Source organism: Colobus angolensis, unplaced genomic scaffold (assembly GCF_000951035.1).
Source record: "Colobus angolensis palliatus isolate OR3802 unplaced genomic scaffold, Cang.pa_1.0 Scaffold58, whole genome shotgun sequence".
In the NCBI taxonomy this organism is placed as follows: domain Eukaryota; kingdom Metazoa; phylum Chordata; class Mammalia; order Primates; family Cercopithecidae; genus Colobus; species Colobus angolensis.
Window position 1 is genome coordinate 8,590,624 of NW_012119376.1, and position 18,792 is coordinate 8,609,415.

The 18,792-nt window shown below is 36.3% G+C and overlaps 1 protein-coding gene across 1 annotated transcript in view; it reads left to right on the top strand.

Annotated features, from left to right (window-relative positions):
* The window catches only part of MAP3K5 (mitogen-activated protein kinase kinase kinase 5), a 242,708-nt gene that overhangs the window by 110,602 nt on the left and 113,314 nt on the right, over nucleotides 1-18,792 (top strand). The window contains exon 8 of the mRNA XM_011962087.1: nucleotides 18,299-18,411. Coding sequence (XP_011817477.1) covers nucleotides 18,299-18,411 — 113 coding nt within the window. The remainder of the gene's footprint in view (nucleotides 1-18,298; nucleotides 18,412-18,792) is intronic.

The following is an 18,792-nucleotide window of genomic DNA, read 5'->3' on the forward strand; positions in this document are numbered from 1 at the left end:
TATATGTGCCACATTTTCTTTATCCAGTCTATCATTGATGGGCATTTGGGTTGGGTCCAAATCTTTGCTATTGTTAACAGTGCTGCAATAAACACGTGTGTGCATGAGTCTTTATAGTAGAATGATTTATAATCCTTTGGGTATATACTTAGTAATGGGATTGCTGGGTCAAATGGTATTTCTGGTTCTAGATCCTTGAGGAATCACCGCACTGTCTTCCACAGTGGTTGAACTAATTTACACTCCCACTGACAGTGTAAGAACGTTATTTCTCCACACCTTCTCCAGCATCTGTTGTTTCTTGACTTTTTAATGATTGCCATTCTAACTGGCGTGAGATGGTATCTCATTTTGGTTTTGATTTGCATTTCCCTAATTACCAGTGATAATGAGCTTTTTTTTCATATGTTTGTTGGCCGCATAAATGTCTTCTTTTGAAAAGTGTCTGTTCATGTCCTTCACCCACTTTTTGATGGGTTTTTTTTTTCTTGTAAATTTAAGTTCCTTATAGATTCTGGATATTAGCCCTTTGTCATATGGGTAGATAGCAAAAATTTTCTCCCATTCTGTAGGTTGCCTGTTCACTCTGATGATTGTTTCTTTTGCTGTGCAGAAGCTCTTTAGTTTAATTAGATCCCATTTGTCAATTTTGGCTTTTGTTGTCATTGCTTTTGGTGGTTTAGTCATGAAGTCTTTGCCGGTACTATGTCCTGCATTGTATTGCCTAGGTTTTTTTCTAGGGTTTTTATGGTTTTAGGTCTTACGTGTAAGTCTTTAATCCATCCTGAGTTAATTTTTGTATAAAGTGTAAGGAAGGGGTCCATCTTCAGCTTTCTGCATATGGCTAGCCAGTTTACCCAACATCATTTATTAAGTAGGCAATTCTTTCCCCATTGCTTGTTTTTGTCAGGTTTGTCAAAGATCAGATTGTTGTAGATGTGTGGTGGTATTTCTGAGGCCTCTGTTCTGTTCCATTGATCTGTATATCTGTTTTGGTACCAGTACCATGCTGTTTTGGTTACTGTAGCCTTGTAGTATAGTTTGAAGTCAGGTAGCATGATGCCTCCAGCTTTGTTCTTTTTGCTTAAGATTGTCTCGGATATATGGGCTCTTTTTTGGTTCCGTATGAAGTTTAAAGTAGTTTTTTCTAATTCTATGAAGAATGTCAATGGTAGCTTGATGGGGATAGCAATGAGTCTATAAATTACTTTGGGCAGTATGGCCATTTTCATAATATGGATCCTTCCTATCCACGAGCATGGAATGTTTTTCCATTTGTTTGTGTCCTCTCTGATTTCCTTGAGCAGTGATTTGTAGTTCTCCTTGAGGAGGTCCTTCACATCCCTGGTAAATTGTATTCCTAGGTATTTTATTCTCGTTGTGGCAATTGTGAATAGGAGTTCACTCATGATTTGGCTCTCTGTTTGTTATTGGTGTATAGGAATGCTTGTGATTTTTGCACATTAATTTTGTATCCTGAGACTGCTGAAGTTGCTTATCAGTTTAAGGAGATTTTGGACTGAGATGATGGGGTTTTCTAAATATACAATCATGTCATCTGCAAACAGAGACCATTTGATTTCTTGTCTTCCTATCTGGATAACCTTTATTTCTTTCTCTTGCCTGATTGCCCCAGCCATAACTTTCAATACTACGTTGAAAAGGAGTGGTGAGAGAGGGAATCCTTGTCTTGTGCCGGTTTTCAAAGGGAATGCTTCTAGCTTTTGCCCATTCAGTATGATATGGCTTGTAGGTTTGTCATAAATAGCTCTTATTATTTTGAGATACATTCTATCAATACCTAGTTTATGAGCTCAAAGTCTTTTAATGGGACAGTCTTCAGGAGTTGATCTTGCACATGACACTTAACTGATTTATTTAGTAATGTAACAATGCCACTTTTACTGTAGAGGACCTATCCATAATCTGCCATTATTGTCATTATATCCATTTGTCCTATTTAACACTAAAAGAGATCCCCCACTCCCCAATCTTAAAATAGATGTCTTTTCATGCTCTTGCTTATAAAGCTATTTTGGTATTTCTTAGTGTTTTGTCCAGCTTCCACTGTAGTGCAGACATACTCTTATTTGTGTTGGCATTGTCCCCGACCTCCCTTTCTGTTAGAGCTGAGAAGGAAAACTGCCCTGTCAAGGTGCTAACAGGGAGCAGGGCTGCTGAGGTTGTCGGGCATCTGGCCAGATGTACCCAGGATTATGCCCCTCATTAGTCATGCGTCCCAAAGGGATGTTTCCACTGACCTTTTTTTTTTTTTTTTTGAGTCATAATCCTCTGGGTTTTCATTTCTTAAATGCTGGTGCTGGGATAAAGAGTGAGGTGTTAGGGCAGGTAGTCAGTCCCTCGGGCTTCTTTCCATGGACTGAGTCATTTTCTGTTGACTTGAATAAACAGTAAGCCACTGACCATGGAAAGTATAAGGATAAGAGCTCCAACTCAATGAAAAGAGAATCCAAGCAGTTGTGATTACAATGGCTCATTGAACTTTTCTGCAATTCTCCTTTTTAATAATATTAATAAATGTTCCTGACCCACAGTAGAGGGAGGAAGTTTTACTCTCCTGGGCATATTATCTCATCCAAGTACCAAATGGCAGCATTTTAGTGCTACAGAGAGCCTCTGATGTGATCTATTTTCTGATAGCTTTAGTTGTAGGTTTAGAAAGTGAAAACAGAAAATAGGGGAAAAAATGGTTTAGATGATGATGATGATGATTATTATTATTATTATTATTATTTTAGAACAGGATCTTGCTCTGTCATCCAGGCTCAAGTGCAGTGGTGCAATCTTGGCTCACTGCAGCCTTTAGCTCCCGGGTTCAAGCAATCCTCCTGTCTCAGCCTACCGAGTAGCTGGGACTACGGGTGCATGCCACCATGCCCAGATAATTTTTGTATTTTTTGCAGAGACAAGGTTTCCCTATGTTGCCCAGGCTGATCCTGAACTCTTGGACTCCACTGATCCTCTTGCCTCGCCTCCCAAAGTGCTGGGATTACAGGTGTGAGCCACCGTGCCTGGCTGGTTTAGATTTTTCTAAGTGTGCTGAATTACAGTATGTTGTTGGAACAAAGTGATTGTTGACTCTCATGTGAGACAGAGAGTGAATGGTTTGAATGAATACATCCTAATTTAAGCGTTAAAAAAATAGTTCTCTAACATTTGATGTTTTGCCTTGTCATTTCCTTAGTTATTTTTGTTCATCTAAGCTCTTGAGAATGGCTGAAATAATGCAGTTTGTATTTAAAAGGTTGTGACATTTTTCTCATAGCTTTTCAACGTAAAGATTTAAATTAGTTAAAGGCAGCAGTGGTGCTCATCACATGCTAGTTAGAGGACGACTTGGGCTGCAGGAGAAGGAGCAAGATGACAGCAGAGAGGGTGAGAAGCTGGAAGGAGAGCCAGCTTTCAAAGGGTGAGAATTTGTGACTAAAGAGCTGAGACTTACATCCTAAAAAACAGTCACCAAGTTTCTGAAGTGGCAAACTTAACCCCTGGAGATAATCCAAGGAAGTGTTAGGGACAAATCACCATGCCTTAGAGGACCGCGGAAGTTCTCATTGCCAGATTATCTCCACATTTTCTTTTTTAAGCCAATCTAAAAATAAATAACCACGAAATGGTTATGCTGAATTCCTATGCAGTATGACTTACTTAGAAAATTTTGTTATATGTAGTATTTGCTCAGATAGATAGAAATATTAATAATAATGGAGCCCTTAACCCTTATAGTTCACACAAAGTTCTGTGCGTGTTACTAATGAGAGAGGCTTACAGGAACCTTGTGAAGTAGGCGAGGCTGACATTTTTCTTCCTGTTTTTAAAAAAATAAATAAAAAATTGAGATAGGGTCTCACTGTTTCGCCCAGCGCAGATCACAGCTCGCTGCAGCCCTGAACTCCTGGGTTCAGGTGATCCTCCCACCTCAGCTTCCCAAGTAGCTGGGACCACAGGCATATGCTGCCATGCCTGGCTAATTTTTTATTTTTTTGTAGAGATGGGATCTCGCTATGTGGCCCAGGCTAGTCTCAAATTCCTGGAGCAAAATGATACTAATGCCCCAGCTTCCCAAAGTGCTGGGATTACAGATGGGAGCCACCACACCTGGCCACTTCTTCACATTTTACAACTGACGAAATTGAAAGTCAAATAATTCCAGTGAATTTCATGTCGCTTTGTGATTAATAAAATTTCAGATCTTATTTTTTCAGATCCAGTGTTGTTTTTACTGTATCCTAGGCCCTCCTTCCTGAAGTTTCCAGGAATAGACATTTCCAGAAATGTCTAGATTTCAGTTTTGTTGAAGAAGTATGAACTAAAGGGAGATTCACAAAGGATCAATGTTGACACAATACTTGGAAACAGTGTGATATTGGGCAAATTACCCTTAGCATATTCTATTTTCCTACTTAAAAAATAATTAACACTTGCTTAGATGAGTTAGAATGCTCTTGGCATATTGCAAGTAGCAGAACACCTTACTCCAATGGGTTTAATCATAAGAAAGTGTATCTTCTAAAACATGAAGTTCAGAAGTAGGACTGGCTCAAGTGCAGGTTGAACCAGCAACTGAAAGACATCAGTCAGGTCCTTTTTCTTGCTATGGCCATGGGTGGCTCTGACCTTGGGCTGCCCTACTCAGGGTTGCAAGATGGCTATGGCCATTCCAGGATCAATCCAGATTAGCTGCACCAGTGTTGAGGGGAAATGAGACAGTCTTTTCCTGTATCATTCTCTTAGGACTGAGAAAACATGCTTGTTAAAACCCACTCCAGACTTTCTTTGTGCTTTCATGCTTCTAGTATTTCATCAGCCCCAAACTACACAAATCACTAGCAAAGAGGATGGGATTATTACAATCGGTTTAGACTAATCTCTTTGGGATGAGTGCTTTGTTGTGAGGATTGAATAAAACAACATATGTTAAAGTCCTGAAACTTAGTAAGCCTTTAGTGTTATATCCTTGGTGTATAATACATCCTTAGTGAGTAATTTTGTATTTTTTTCTGCCCCTCATTTTGCATTTCTTTACATATTTGATATATTTATCCATGTTCAAAATGAACATTGACTATATTAAATTTCCCTTGTTCTAAAATATTTCTAAAAGTCATTTTTTTTTCCTTTCTGGATGTAGCTAAACATTTTAGCTAATGAGGGAAAATGTATAGAATCTGTGTAATTTTTACACAGGCCCTGTCTGAATTTCATATATCAGGGCTATTGTGGCGCCATGTAGGATAGGTAGTACTTGCCTGAAATCACATTTGGTTTTGGAGAAAACGGTGTTCTCATTCTTAAGAGAAGATATGAAGTCATGTTGAGAACTTCGAAAGGAAATTAGGTGCTTGTACTGTATTAGCATAATCATGTCTTTCTTGTTATAATGCCAAAAAAGATCCATAGCCAGGAAATTAAAAGCATTAAGTCTGTTTTTAGCATTAGTATGTTCATTTTTCCGTAGTAACTTGGGGAAGAACAGCGAGCCTGGCCTTATCAACTAATTTTCTTTTACGTCAGTGACAGTGCTATTCAAACAGTAATGTGTGCCTAATAAAGATTTAGTTTTTACATTATTAATGGGGTTGGCTCTACTTTGGAAGAGTTATATAACAGACTAATCAACAGACAAATAAAGAGCAATGCCGATTTTCCATTTGCCAGATTAGCCTTGTTTCCTTTGTCTTGGCTTCGAGTTATGTGTTCTCTTCATTTTTACCACCCTCCTTCCCCCACTCTCCCCACCTCCAGAGTTTTATCTCACCATAGTTGCATTAACATTATTTTTGCTTAGTCCTTTATTGTGTCTATTATATGAGTCCCCAAATTTTGGATGATTTTTATTTTTAGAACACAAGGCCGGAAGAGTTCTTAATAACTAAGCATGACACCAGCTCATTGGTGACCAGATGTACAGGGTTCCTAAGGAATCACTAGTTCCAAAATGACCTAGGAACTTGGGTAAAACACACAGCATGTCCATAGGCTTTGTAAACAAGCACCCTGGAACATTGGTCTCAAGCTTTGACCTTGATTTAATACCACATTCAGCAGACGATGGATTGGATGAAGCTGTGTTATGGCATGACCAAGTTGAGGTCTAAGAATTATATATATATATAAAATTTATTTATTTTGAGACGGAATAATATAAATATATAAATAATAAAAAATATAAATAAATATACATTTATTTATTTTGAGACGGAATCTCACTCTGTCACCCAGGCTCCAGTGCAGTGGCGCGACCGCGGCTCACTGCAAGCTCCGCCTCTCGGGTTCATGCCATTCTCCTGCCTCAGCCTCCCAAGTAGCTGGGACTACAGGCACCTGCGACCATACCCGGCTAATTTTTTTTTTTTTTTTGTATTTTTAGTAGAGATGGGGTTTCACCGTGTTAGCCAGGATGGCCTCAATCTCCTGACCTCGTGATCTGCCCACCTCGGACTCCCAAAGTGCTGGGATTACAGGCGTTTTTTTGTTGTTGTTGTTGTTGTTTTTGAGACAAGGTCTCACTCTGTCACCCAGGCTGGAGTTCAGTGTTGTGACCGTGGCTCACTGCAGCCTCAGCCTCCTGGGTTCAAACTATACTCCTGCCTCAGCCTCTGAAGTATCCATGACTACCCATGTGTACCACCACCCAGCTGATTCTTCAAATCTTTTCTAGAGATGGGGGTCTCACTATGTTGCCCAGGCCTGATCTCAAACTCCTGGGCCCAAGTGATCCTTCCTCAGTCTTCCAAAGTGCTGGGATTATAGGCATGAGCCACTGTACACGGCCAGAATGAGTATTTACTATGTCTCTGTAGAGGTTTCCTAATTGACTAACAAAGAAGGAGCACCTAAGGAGAGAAACTAAGGCTTGCTTTATGTAATTCAGTTATTAGAGGAATGAGGGAGAGAACTAGATATTTGCCAAGCATTATACTGAAAAGGAGAATATGAAAGAATAGGAGTGATTTCATTTAGTGAACCAAAGCGATTGTTTGCAAATCTGTCTGAGAACATCAAAATTGCTTAGGGAATTTTTCAGCAATGTGAAATTCTTTGCCCCTGGAGATTCTGCTTTAGTGGATCCATCTTACAGCATAGATTAATCATAATTGGTTAATGTAACTATTCCCCTTAAATGAAATATTTAGATTTTCTCCATATTTGCTGTCACTCCCTTCCTCCTAAATCTTTACTGTTCTTCATAGCCTCAAAGATTGAATTTAAACCCCTAGCCCCACCTCCCCTTCAGAGCTCTTCCAAATGTATCTCTTCCCATCTTTCCAACCTTCTCAGAATATGGGTTTGTATTTCTTTTTAAATAATTGGGGCAGTTATTGCAAGAATAAGTGTACACGCATCATAAACATATGAAAACTATTCACCCTTAAGAGTAATCAAATTAGAGCAAGTTAGAATCCTGAGGTATTCTTTTTTGTTGCAATCAATTGGCAAAGATGAGAATAATTTATTTTGGCATGGGTGCGCTGTAAAAGTCACCCTCCTACACCACTCTTGAGAATGTGAATTGGTAAAGACCTTTCTGGAAAGCAGTTTGGCATTGTGCATCAAGAGCTTTCAAATCATTCATGTTCTTTGATCCAGTTCTGTCACTGAGAAACTATCCTAAAGAAATGATAAACATAGAAACAAAGATCTACAATGGTGTTCATGACACTGAACTTTACAAAAAGTTGGAAAAAATCTAAATATCCAAAAATAGATAAGTTGTTAAGCAAAGAATCACATTTCCAAAGGATGGAATATCATTCATTCAAAATTTGGTGGTAAAATATATATAACATAAAATTTACCATTTTAACCATTTTAAGTGTACAGTTTAGTGGCATTAAGTACATTCATATTGTTATGCAACTATCATCACCATCCATCCACAGAAAATTTTTTTATCTTGCACAGCTAAAACTCTGTATCTGTTAGACAACAACCTCCCATTCTCTCCTTCCCCTGACCCTAGGCACCATCATTACTTTCTGTCTTTCTATAAATCTCTCTGAATTTGACTACTCTAAGTACCTCACGTAAGTGGTGTCATATTTGGTTTGGGTTGTGTGTGTGTGTGTGTGTGTGTGTGGCGGTCTTGTTTTGCTAAGTGTAAGGCCCTCAAATCTTCCTCCGTGTTGTAGCATGTGTCTGAATTTCCCTCCTTTGTAAGGTTGAATAATAACTCTGTTGTGTGTATATACCACATTTTGTTTATCCATTCATCTCTTGATGGACATTTAAATTGTTGCCAACTTTTTTGGCTATTGTAAATGATGCTACTTTAAACGTTGGTGTATAAATATCTCTTTAAGGTTCTACTTTCAATTATTTTAAGTATATGCCCAGAAGAAAACTGTGGTTTTGAAAAATGTTTAATAGTAACATGCATCATGATATTTCATCAATTAAATAGCAGATCATAAAAACAGTGTGATTCTCTTTTCTTGGAAAAAAATATGTGCATGGTAAAAGGACTGGAAAAACACAGTTAGAACTTGGGGTTCTTTTATTTTGTTCCTGAGTTTTCTATTATAAGAAGATATGTACACAAATAAGTAGTTTGAATTGGAGGGTTATACCCCCACCAGCAGATCACAACAGCAGGGTGATTCAGCATTAGTTTCTTCACATGCTGTCCTGCTTTGTTTCTGAGTTGTTTTATAAGTGTTAATTTCAGAAATATCCCTAGAGATAAAAAACACCATGCAATTCTAATTTAATTACCTTTGTGTCTCAGAAAGAATCACAGCTGTTTTATCACAACAATGAAAAATAGCAAGAACTTGACTTGAGCTCAGTGTCCTCTTTGTTGGAAAGTAGATATTCCAGCTAGAAATAATCAGTTCAAAAATATTTTCTTTATTTTTGATTTCTGTTGAACATATCAGTGTGGATGCAAAAAGTGAGAAGTCTTTTTTGTGAAGACTTCATCACTCACTATAATCAAGGACTTAACTGCTTTTAAGCTAGTTTGCAATCAGGTAAAAAAATACAGTACTAATCATAAGGCAATTCTTGAACAGAAACCTATTGCTTTGAAAGCTTGAAAGAAAAGTTTTCAACTTTTAAATGAAATAATGAATTAAATAATGCAAATTATTTGCCCCCTTTTGGCTGGGTGCGGTGGCTCATGCCTGTAATCCCAGCACTTTGGGAGGCCGAGGCGTGTGGATCACCTGAGGTCAGGAGATCGAGACCAGTCTGACCAACATGGTGAACCCCCATCTCTACTAAAAATACAAAAATTACCTGGGTGTGGTGGTGCATGCCTGTGGTCGCAGCTACTCAGAAGGCTGAGGCAGGAGAATCACTTGAACCTGGGAGGTGGCGGTTACAGTAAGCCAAGATTGCGCCATTGCACTCTAGCCTGGACGACAGAATGAGACTTCCTCTCAAAAAAAAAAAAAAAAAGTTATTTGCCCCTTTCAACAAATATTTAGTGCTAAAAAAAAAAGATCAACAGGAGTGGAAATAACTTCGTATGGTTACTCAAAGATAGCCACTAAATTTCTCTTAAGATGTAAATGTGTAGTTCCCTAAGATTTATTTCCTTCTTGAATTCAGCTTCATCCTTTTATTTATCTATCTTTATAGTTTTGCACTTTTAATCATTGTTTATAGGTTTCTTTATGTATAGACTTACATATTGTTCATATTTACGTATCCTCTTGCTAAACTGTGACATTCTCAACAATGTAAAACTCTTGTTTGGTGTGTTTTTATGGATGCATTTCAGCAGTATTGCCATGTAAGTCTTTTTGAAATATTAGTCTTTTGTTTTATGAGACTGATCAAATAGATTGTGAAAAACACCGTTCTTTTTAGAATATATCAATATCTGTTTCTGTTGTATATAGAATACAAGCTTTATCCTTAATATAAAAAGCAATTCTCATTTATTTCTCATTTTTATTTTTCCTGTTTCAGTCAACTCCCTTTTATTTAAAACAAAAACAAAAAATTCCCAGGAAACAATGAGAAGGAACTACAAAAATTGTTAGTACAAACCAAAGGGTTGGCAGAACCATACAAAGAAAAGGGCCTAGGCTTTGGAATCCAGCAGAACTGGGTAGAGTTCCTGCTTGACCACTTCCTCACTGCATAACTTAATATTCCTGTGCTTCAATTTTCTTGTTGACAAGGAGTTCTCCCTACTTTAAAGAATTGTCAGAATTAGAAGGATTATGCCTGAAATGTCTCATTCAATGCCTTGTACCTAGTAGGTGCTCGGTAATCAGAGGCAGCTACTATTGATTCTTTTACCATTTGATGTTAATCACAGCTTTCTTTGATAGAGACTATAATCTATGCTGTTGTATTATTGTTAGAAATACACTGTCCTCATTTGTAGGAAGATTAAATATTCCCACCCATGATACCAGACTTGGTTGTGTGTCTTGATTGATGTGTATTCTGAGCAGAAGCTTTGAGAGCAATTTTGTGATTGTACCACATGTACTTTTTCCTTGGCCCTTCCCACAAGAAGGCTGCTCCTTCAGGCTGGATCCCAGATGGAAGACAATGTGGAGCAGAGCTGAACCATGACACAGAGTTCATGACACAGATATGTGGCATGAACAGGAGTTGCAAGCCACTGGGATTTGCAAGTTGTTTGATACTGTGACACTCTTACCCTAAAATGTCTGAGACAGCATCTTCGGTTAAAATGGATATCATCATTATTTTAACATCTACATTTGTAAAATCAAGTTTGAGTCTTAGAAAAACAAACAAAATGAGCTGGGTGCAGTGGCTCATGCCTGTAATTCCATCACCTTGGGAGGCTGAGGCAGGTGGATCACAAGGTCAGGAGTTCGAGACCAGCCTGACCACCATGGTGAAACCCCCGTCTCTACTAAAAATACAAAAATTAGCTGGGCGTGGTGGCATGCACCTGTAATCCCAGCTACTCCCAGCTGAGGCAGGAGAATCGCTTGAACCCGGGAGGCAGAGGTTGCAGTGAGCTGAGATCACACCACTGAACTCCAGCCTGGATGACAGAACGAGACTCCATCTCAAAAAAAAAAAAAGAAAAATTAACAAAATGATAAAATATATATGAAAATTAACACAAAGAAACTAGAGAATGTAAATATGGCAGTAATAAGGATCAACATGCTTGCTATGACTAAGCTTCAAGCCAATATGCTTTTTAGTAATAGAGTGAAAAAAAAATATACCAATTATTCAGAGGAAGCTAAACTCTCCCTCGCAGTAAATTAAAGGAATTTCTCATGACAGACCCTGTGTAAATAAAATCTACATGAACAGCAATCAATAAAAGCTATATAAACAACATCAATATGTTTATTGAAGTTGTGAACTCCAATAACATTAAGATGTAACACAGTGAATAATGTAACACAGTGAAAGTTATATCCTATTCACTTGTTTAAGGTGGTCCAAGGATGTAGTTTCTAGTAATATGGTTTTATCAAGATCAGAGTTTAGATCACTAACGGAAGTTAAAAGATTATTTGTATCTTGTATGAACTGACGTATTTACCAGTAATCTCAGCCTGGATCTTGGTAGGAAGTGGATGCATTCTTTCTTCATTTCACAAGTATTTCATAATTACCTGCAGCATGTCAGGTATTCTGATGATTCAATTACCAGAGATTCATTGGTCAGCAAGGTTGATAAGGTTCCTGCTCTTACAGAGCTTACATTCTCTTGGAGCAGATAGACAATAAAAAGAAGAATTTCAGATTATTATAAATTCTGTTAACAGATATGGAGCTATTCAGAGTTTCCATTTTTTTCTTGTGTCATGCTTACATGTGATTTTAAGGAATTTTTTCATTTTACCCATGTTGTTATATTTATTGGCATAAAGTTGTTCCAAATGTCCTTTACTTTGCTTTTAATGCTCATATCATCTGTACTGATGCCCCTCTTTTTGTTTATGAAGGCTTAGCAGTAATTTTTATTTCTCTCTGTTTCATGAGAAGTCTGCCTAAGAGTTTATCAATTTTATTAATCTTTGCAAAAAACCACGTTTTGACACTATTTTCTTTATTGCATGTTTGCTTTTTATTTCACTGATTTCAGCTCTTTATTATACCCTTCTCTCTACTTTGAAGATGATACGCTGTTTGTTTACTAGATGGAAGCTTGGAGCATTGATTTTTCAACCTTGCTCCTTTTCCAATGTCTACATTTAAAGGTATAATTTGTTCTGCATCCCAGACATTTTATCTATTAGACTTTCATTACCTCATATATAAGAACATATATATATATTGTTCCATTTAAATACCTTCTAATTTTCAGTACAATTTCTTCTTTGACCTTTGGGTTATGAACTGAGTTGCCCAATTTCCAAATATATCTTTCTTTATTGTTCTGTAGTTTAATTCTATTGTGGTGAGAGAACACATTTTTCATTATTTCAGTCCTTTGAAATTTGTTGAGAAGTACTTTATGGCCCAGAATATGGTACACAGTTGTTAGGTGTAGTGTTCCATGTAAGTCAGTTAGATTAACTTGGCTAATAATGTTATTCAAATCTATATCCTCACTGATAATTTTTGTCTATTTGTTTGATCATCACTGAGAGTGTTTTAAGATCTCTACCTATGATTGTAGATTTGTATATCTGCTTTTTTAGTTCTGTCCATTTTTTCTGTATATGTTTTGAAACTATACTATTAGGTACATTTGGGACTATTACATTTTCCTATTGAATTTACCTCTTTATCATTATGAAGCATTCCTTTTTTCTCTTATAATAATTTTTATCTTAAAGTCAATTTTGTCTGATATTAACCTATAATAACATTTATTTAATATTTGGATGATACATCTTTATGCATCATTTCACTTTCAACCTACCTGTGTCCTAATACTTATTAAGTATCTTTTCTATATAAAATGCTTGGGACCAGAAGTGTTTTGGATTTTTTATATTTTTGAATTTGGGAATATTTGCATTATAATTGCCAGTTGAGCATCCTTAATCTGAAAATTGGAAATCAGAAATGCTCCAATGAGCATTTCCTTTGAGCATCACATCAGCACTCAAAAAGTTTTGGATTTCGGAGCATTTTAGATTTCAGGTTTTTGGATTAGGGTTACTCAACTTGTATTTACAGTGTGCCTTTTTAAAATGAATATAATTGCATATTTTGCTGTTATTGTTCAGTTCAATTTGAAAAATCTCTTTTATTAGGCATGATTAGATCATTTACATTTAATGTGGTAACTGATAGTTGGGGTTATATCAATAGTATTGACTATTTGTCTTATTTATTTTGTATTTGTCTTACATGTTTTTGTTCCTTTAGTCCTCCATTCTTGCTTTATTTTTATTAACTTAGTATTACATTTTCTCCTACATTAGCACTTTAGTAATAGTTTTCATATTATTCTTTGAGTATTCCCTAGAGATTACAACTTGCATCATTTATAGTCTACCTTACATTTTGTATTTTACTGCTTCCTGAACAAGGAAAGAAACTTGGAGCAGTTTACATAATCAATAGATTTTAAATAATTTTTGTATTTTAGATCTTGTCACATATTTACTCTTTCCGATGCTCTTTCTTTCTGAAGTTCAGTGCTTCCAAATGAAATCATTTTCCTTTAGTCTGAAGCATTTTTAGTATTTTTTTATAGTTCAGATCTGCTGGCAACTAGTTCCCAGTTTTTGTCTGAAAATATCTTTTTTAGGCTTTTTTTAAATTTTATTACTCTAAAGATGTCACTACGTTGTAATCTGGCTTCCAGAGTTTGTATGGCAAAGTCTACTGTCAATTTTATTGCTCCTTTGAAAGTAATGTATCTTTTTTCTCTGGCTGATTTTAAAAGATTTTCCACTGTGTTTTTGGATTTTGGTAACATGTTTTGGCATTTAGACTCTAATTATCTTATTTTATCCTGCTTGAGTTTTGCTGAGCTTCTTGAATCTGTGGGTTGATGTTTTCATCAGTTTTGAAATGTTTTTATCCATTATATCTCACATATTTCTTGTGCTCCATATTCTCTTTCTTCTCTTTCTGGGGCTACAGTGATACATAGGTTAGACCATTTAACTGTGTCTTCTCTGTTTCTTATGCTTTATTGTTGTGTGTGTGTGGGTGTTTTCTTTCTTTCTTTTCTTTTTTTTTTTTTTCTATATCTCTGCTTCAGTTTAGATACCTTCTATTGTCATAGAAGGTAGTTCACCAAAACTGTTTTTCCACTTTGTTGAATTAACTTGTAAGCCCATACATTGAATTCTTGTTTTCAGGTATTGTATGTTTTGGTGCTAGATTATGTGATTTCTTTGATTCTGATTCTCTTTTGAAGTTGTTTATATCTTTTATCCATTTTATCTTTTTCTCTATATTCTTTACCATATTTGTCATAATTATCTTAAAGTCCTTGTCTATAAACTCCAGTATCTGAATTATCTGTAGGTCAGCTTTTCTTGTCTGTGTTTGCTCTTGTTTATTGGTCACAACTTCCTGGCTCTTTGCATGTCTTGTATTTCTCTATTGTATCCCAGACATTTTGTATTAAAAAAATTATTGAGACTTGGAGATGATTTTATTTTCACTCACAGAGATTTTCCCTTTCCTCTGTTAGCCAGATAGGGTAAGAAGCTGATTACCTTAACAAATGCAGTTGAGTCGGGTTGGGTCTGGGGTTTTGTTTTCATTGACCTTGTCTGTTTCTGTTTTGTCTCTGCTTGTTAGCTGTGACCCTCTTGAACTTCTGATTGATAGGCAGGCAGATTTCTATCTTCTTATCCATTAAATACTGTGGGATATTTCATATCTGTCCTTCGGAGTTTTGTGTTTAGCTCTTTATTCTCCAAAATTTGATAGATTTCTTTTTTTCTTTTTCTTTTATTTATTTATTTATTTATTTTATTATTATTATTTTTTTGAGACAGAGTCTTTCTCTGTTGCCCAGGAGGGCAGTGGTGTAATCTTGGCTCACTGCAACCTCCACCTCCAGGGTTCAAGTGATTTGCCTGCCTCAGCCTTCCGAGTAGCTGGGACTAGGGGCACACACCACCATGCCTGGCTAATTTTTATATTTTTAGTAGAAATAGGATTTCACCATGTTGTCCAGGCTGGTCTTGAACTCCTGACCTCAAGTGATCCACCTACCTTGGCCTCCCAAAGGGCTGGAAGCCAGTGTGCCCAGCCCAAAATATGGTAGATTTCTTAAAGGGGAGACTTTTTTCCTATGGTTGTTGTAGGCTCCTTTCCCTAGTGGGACTTTTCTCCTAAACACTCAGGAGATTTCACTCTGTATCCCAGCTCTACTCCACGCCCTAGCCTCCTGTACAACTCAGCATTCAACGAATGTCCTGTGAAGAAAGCAGCCAAACATTTGGGGCTCTTCCAGGTTTCATTCTGTCGTGCCAAACCACACAATTATCAAGAAATCCACTAGTTTTTCTTTTTCTTGGTAAAGTTTAAAATAGACAGAGTTTTTCTGCCCATGCCAAGCCCAAGCCTAATTTTAGAGTCAGAATCAGCAAATGCCCCCATGAAAGACAACAGCAATTCAGCTCATCTTGGAAGGCCACTTCCCTCTTTGGAATTTATTTCAGTGATTTTTTTGTTGCTTCTATAGATCTCCAGTGTCCGCAAAAATGTATTTTTGATATGTGTTCTTATTTCCCCCTAGTTACTGAAGCAGGAGTGATGGCTCCCAAGTAGATGACTACGTCTTACTTGGAAACACAAATTTTCCCCCTCACATTTAATATTTGTCCACAATATAAATGGCTATGTAGGTTCCCAACATTTGTATAAAATTTCTATAGTTGGCCGGGTGCAGTGGCTCAGACCTGTAATCCCAGCACTTTGGGAGGCCAAGGTGGGCGGATCATCTGAGGTCTGGAGTTCGAGACCAGCCTGACAAACATGGAGAAACCCTATCTCTACTGAAAAAAAAAACCAAAAATTTAGCCGGGCATGGTGGCACATGCCTGTAATCCCAGCTACTCAGGAGGCTGAGGCAGGAGAATTGCTTGACCCCTGGAGGCAGAGGTTGCAGTGAGCTGAGATCGTGTCATTGTACTTCAGCCTGGGCAACAAGAGTGAAACTCCATCTCAAAAAAACAAACAAACAAACAAAAATTCTATAGTTTTGATATTGGCAATTTTCTGCCAAGGATACTGTACTTCTTTGCTTTTACAGTATGGGAGAATTCCCACTTCCTGCAGTGGTATACTAATGATATATGACAGGATTTTATTTCTTTTGTAATATACCTACGTGCTCTTTTAAGCTCCAGAAAACATTAAGACTTTTTCCTCAATGCAGTATTCAATTTAGTCTCATGGATGGAGGGGAGCTCAAGAATAATGTGAATTATTAATTTTATTGGTATTTATATTTTCATTTAAAATACAAAAATATATATTGTTTGTGGCAACAGAAAAACAGATATAAACCCAAATATTCATTTGGGTTGGTTTTGGCACATAGGAGATATTCGCCAATATTTATTGATTGATTTTGATATGTCTTCATTTTTGCATCTTCCTTTTCCTATCTTTAAGAGAGACATTTTATGTTCTTTGGTTTCAGGGAAAATGCAATAATGTATTTAATGAAAAATATTACATATCTTGATATGAATTGGTAGAAAGGGAAGTGTCTACTTCTTTCTTCTCCTAAATCCTTTTTGTTGGGACACTATACTTGCCTCTGAACAAAGACAAAGAACTTTGAGACTTATGTTAGTCTAAGACTTGTAAGTTGACCTGTAAGTTGTGACTTGCCTTGATATAGTTTCGAGTATCTGTAGTCTAGGTGTATATATTTTTTCATTTTAGAATGGAAACATGTATACTTCTGGAAACATTAAAAAATGCTTTTTAATCACCTATAGTGATGCAGTAGTACCTTTTTTTTATTTCATAGGTACATAACTATCAGAGCCAACTAGTTAAGATTCATAGTTATTTTTGTTTCCATTCAGAGATGCTTGTTCTACTTAAAGAGCAAGACATTTAAAAAAGAGACATGGTCCTCAATATTCAGAAAAACATATTTTTTGTTTTCATTTGATGTTTAATTTATTTTAAATTATGGAAAATTTTGAGTATGTATAAAAGCCTAGAATATACACGTATTGTGCCTACAATATACACTATTGTACCTATCACTATGTTTAGTATTCCTGTTTTTTATTTACACAGTTAGGACTTAGGTGAGAATGCTTTTATCTTGGAATTGTAATGTATTTCTTCCCACATAACCTTTTTTGGTATCATCAAATGGTCATTTGTTAGATATTTAGTTCTTATATTTTCTTCAGCATGATTTTTTTAAACATAAAAGTTTCATTTTTCATGCATTGGCCTCAGGCAGTTCCTCTTAGTCACTAGGGCATTTATTTTATTTTTCTGATTTTACGTACCCCTAAGTGAAATTATATTGACTATCATTGCCTGTTTAATGATGCATGTAAGGAAACCCTTAAATGTATCCTAGGAAGTATTACCTTGAAAATAAAGTAAATATCCAAACACTGAAGTCCTTTTAAATATTGAAGTGTTTTCAAAGGTTGATACTCGGTTTTATGCATATTCAGAGAAGTCTTTTTATAACTCTCTGAGCCAAAATTAGTGTGTAGAGACACAATCTCTGCTTTTCTTAATTTCATCTTATAATTGACATTATTTCATTTTTATATCATTCTTATGGAATTGATCATTTCAGTATGTTACCTCCTCAGTGCTCTGTATATTTTTAAGAGTTTTTAAAAACTAGTTTAAAAAATATGTGCAGGGTTCTCATTTTTAAATGTTTATTGCACACGCGCACACACACACACACACCCCCGCACACCCTGAATGATGGCTTCCAAGTAGACGACTACATTTTACTTGGAAACACTAGTTTTCTTCTGACTTTTAACATGCTTCTACAATATAAATGACTACATTGCTTTCTAACATTTGGAATATATGTTATTTCATATTACACTGTATAATATTGGATATTTAGAGTAATTTTTCATCTTGTAACAAGTGCCCTTGTAATTAACTTTTCACATTCTCATATTTCTGCTAGATGGTTGAAGACAGGATTTTTTAAAAGACTAGGGTTACTAGGTAGGTTGAGAGTGAGCTCAGTGGGGGAAAGCAATAGAACTGTGGACAAAGATAAGCAGTTTCTGAAGCGTTAAGTGCTAATAGCACACCAGATTCTGGGGTGAAGGCCAGTGCAATATTTTTACTTGCTCAGGCATTGGAGTTATACAAACAGAAGCTATTACACACCCAGGGTTTCATGATTGAGAAAGTTAACTTGTACATTTGTGGTTTTTTATAGGTTCAAAAAGGCATTTGAATCTGAGCCAACACTACAGTCAGGAATTAATTATGCGGTCCTCCTCCTGGCAGCTGGGCACCAGTTTGAATCTTCCTTTGAGCTCCGGAAAGTTGGTAATTATAACTTGATATTTTACATGGAAATCAAGAAACTAGACCCAACTTGGTGCAAAGAAAAAGAATCCTGAATAGATAAATTTTTTGCTTTGTGTCTTTTCATACTTCCTAAAGAGAAAAAAAAAAGGCTTATTATATCTCCTTGTTTGGTGTTTCATACTATTATACAGAATCCTGATATTAGGACATAATTCAGTTTTTAGTTTTTCTTATCTGTCTCTAAAAGCGCCCCTGGTTAATAGTCTAGCTCAAACTAATATTGAGGATATGGGTTCTGCATTCAGCCCCTAACTCCCAAATAATGTTAGTGTTTTGTGAGACATCAGGAATATTTCCTATTTTAGATTGTGCTTTCATGGTGCTTTTTTTCAAAAACTT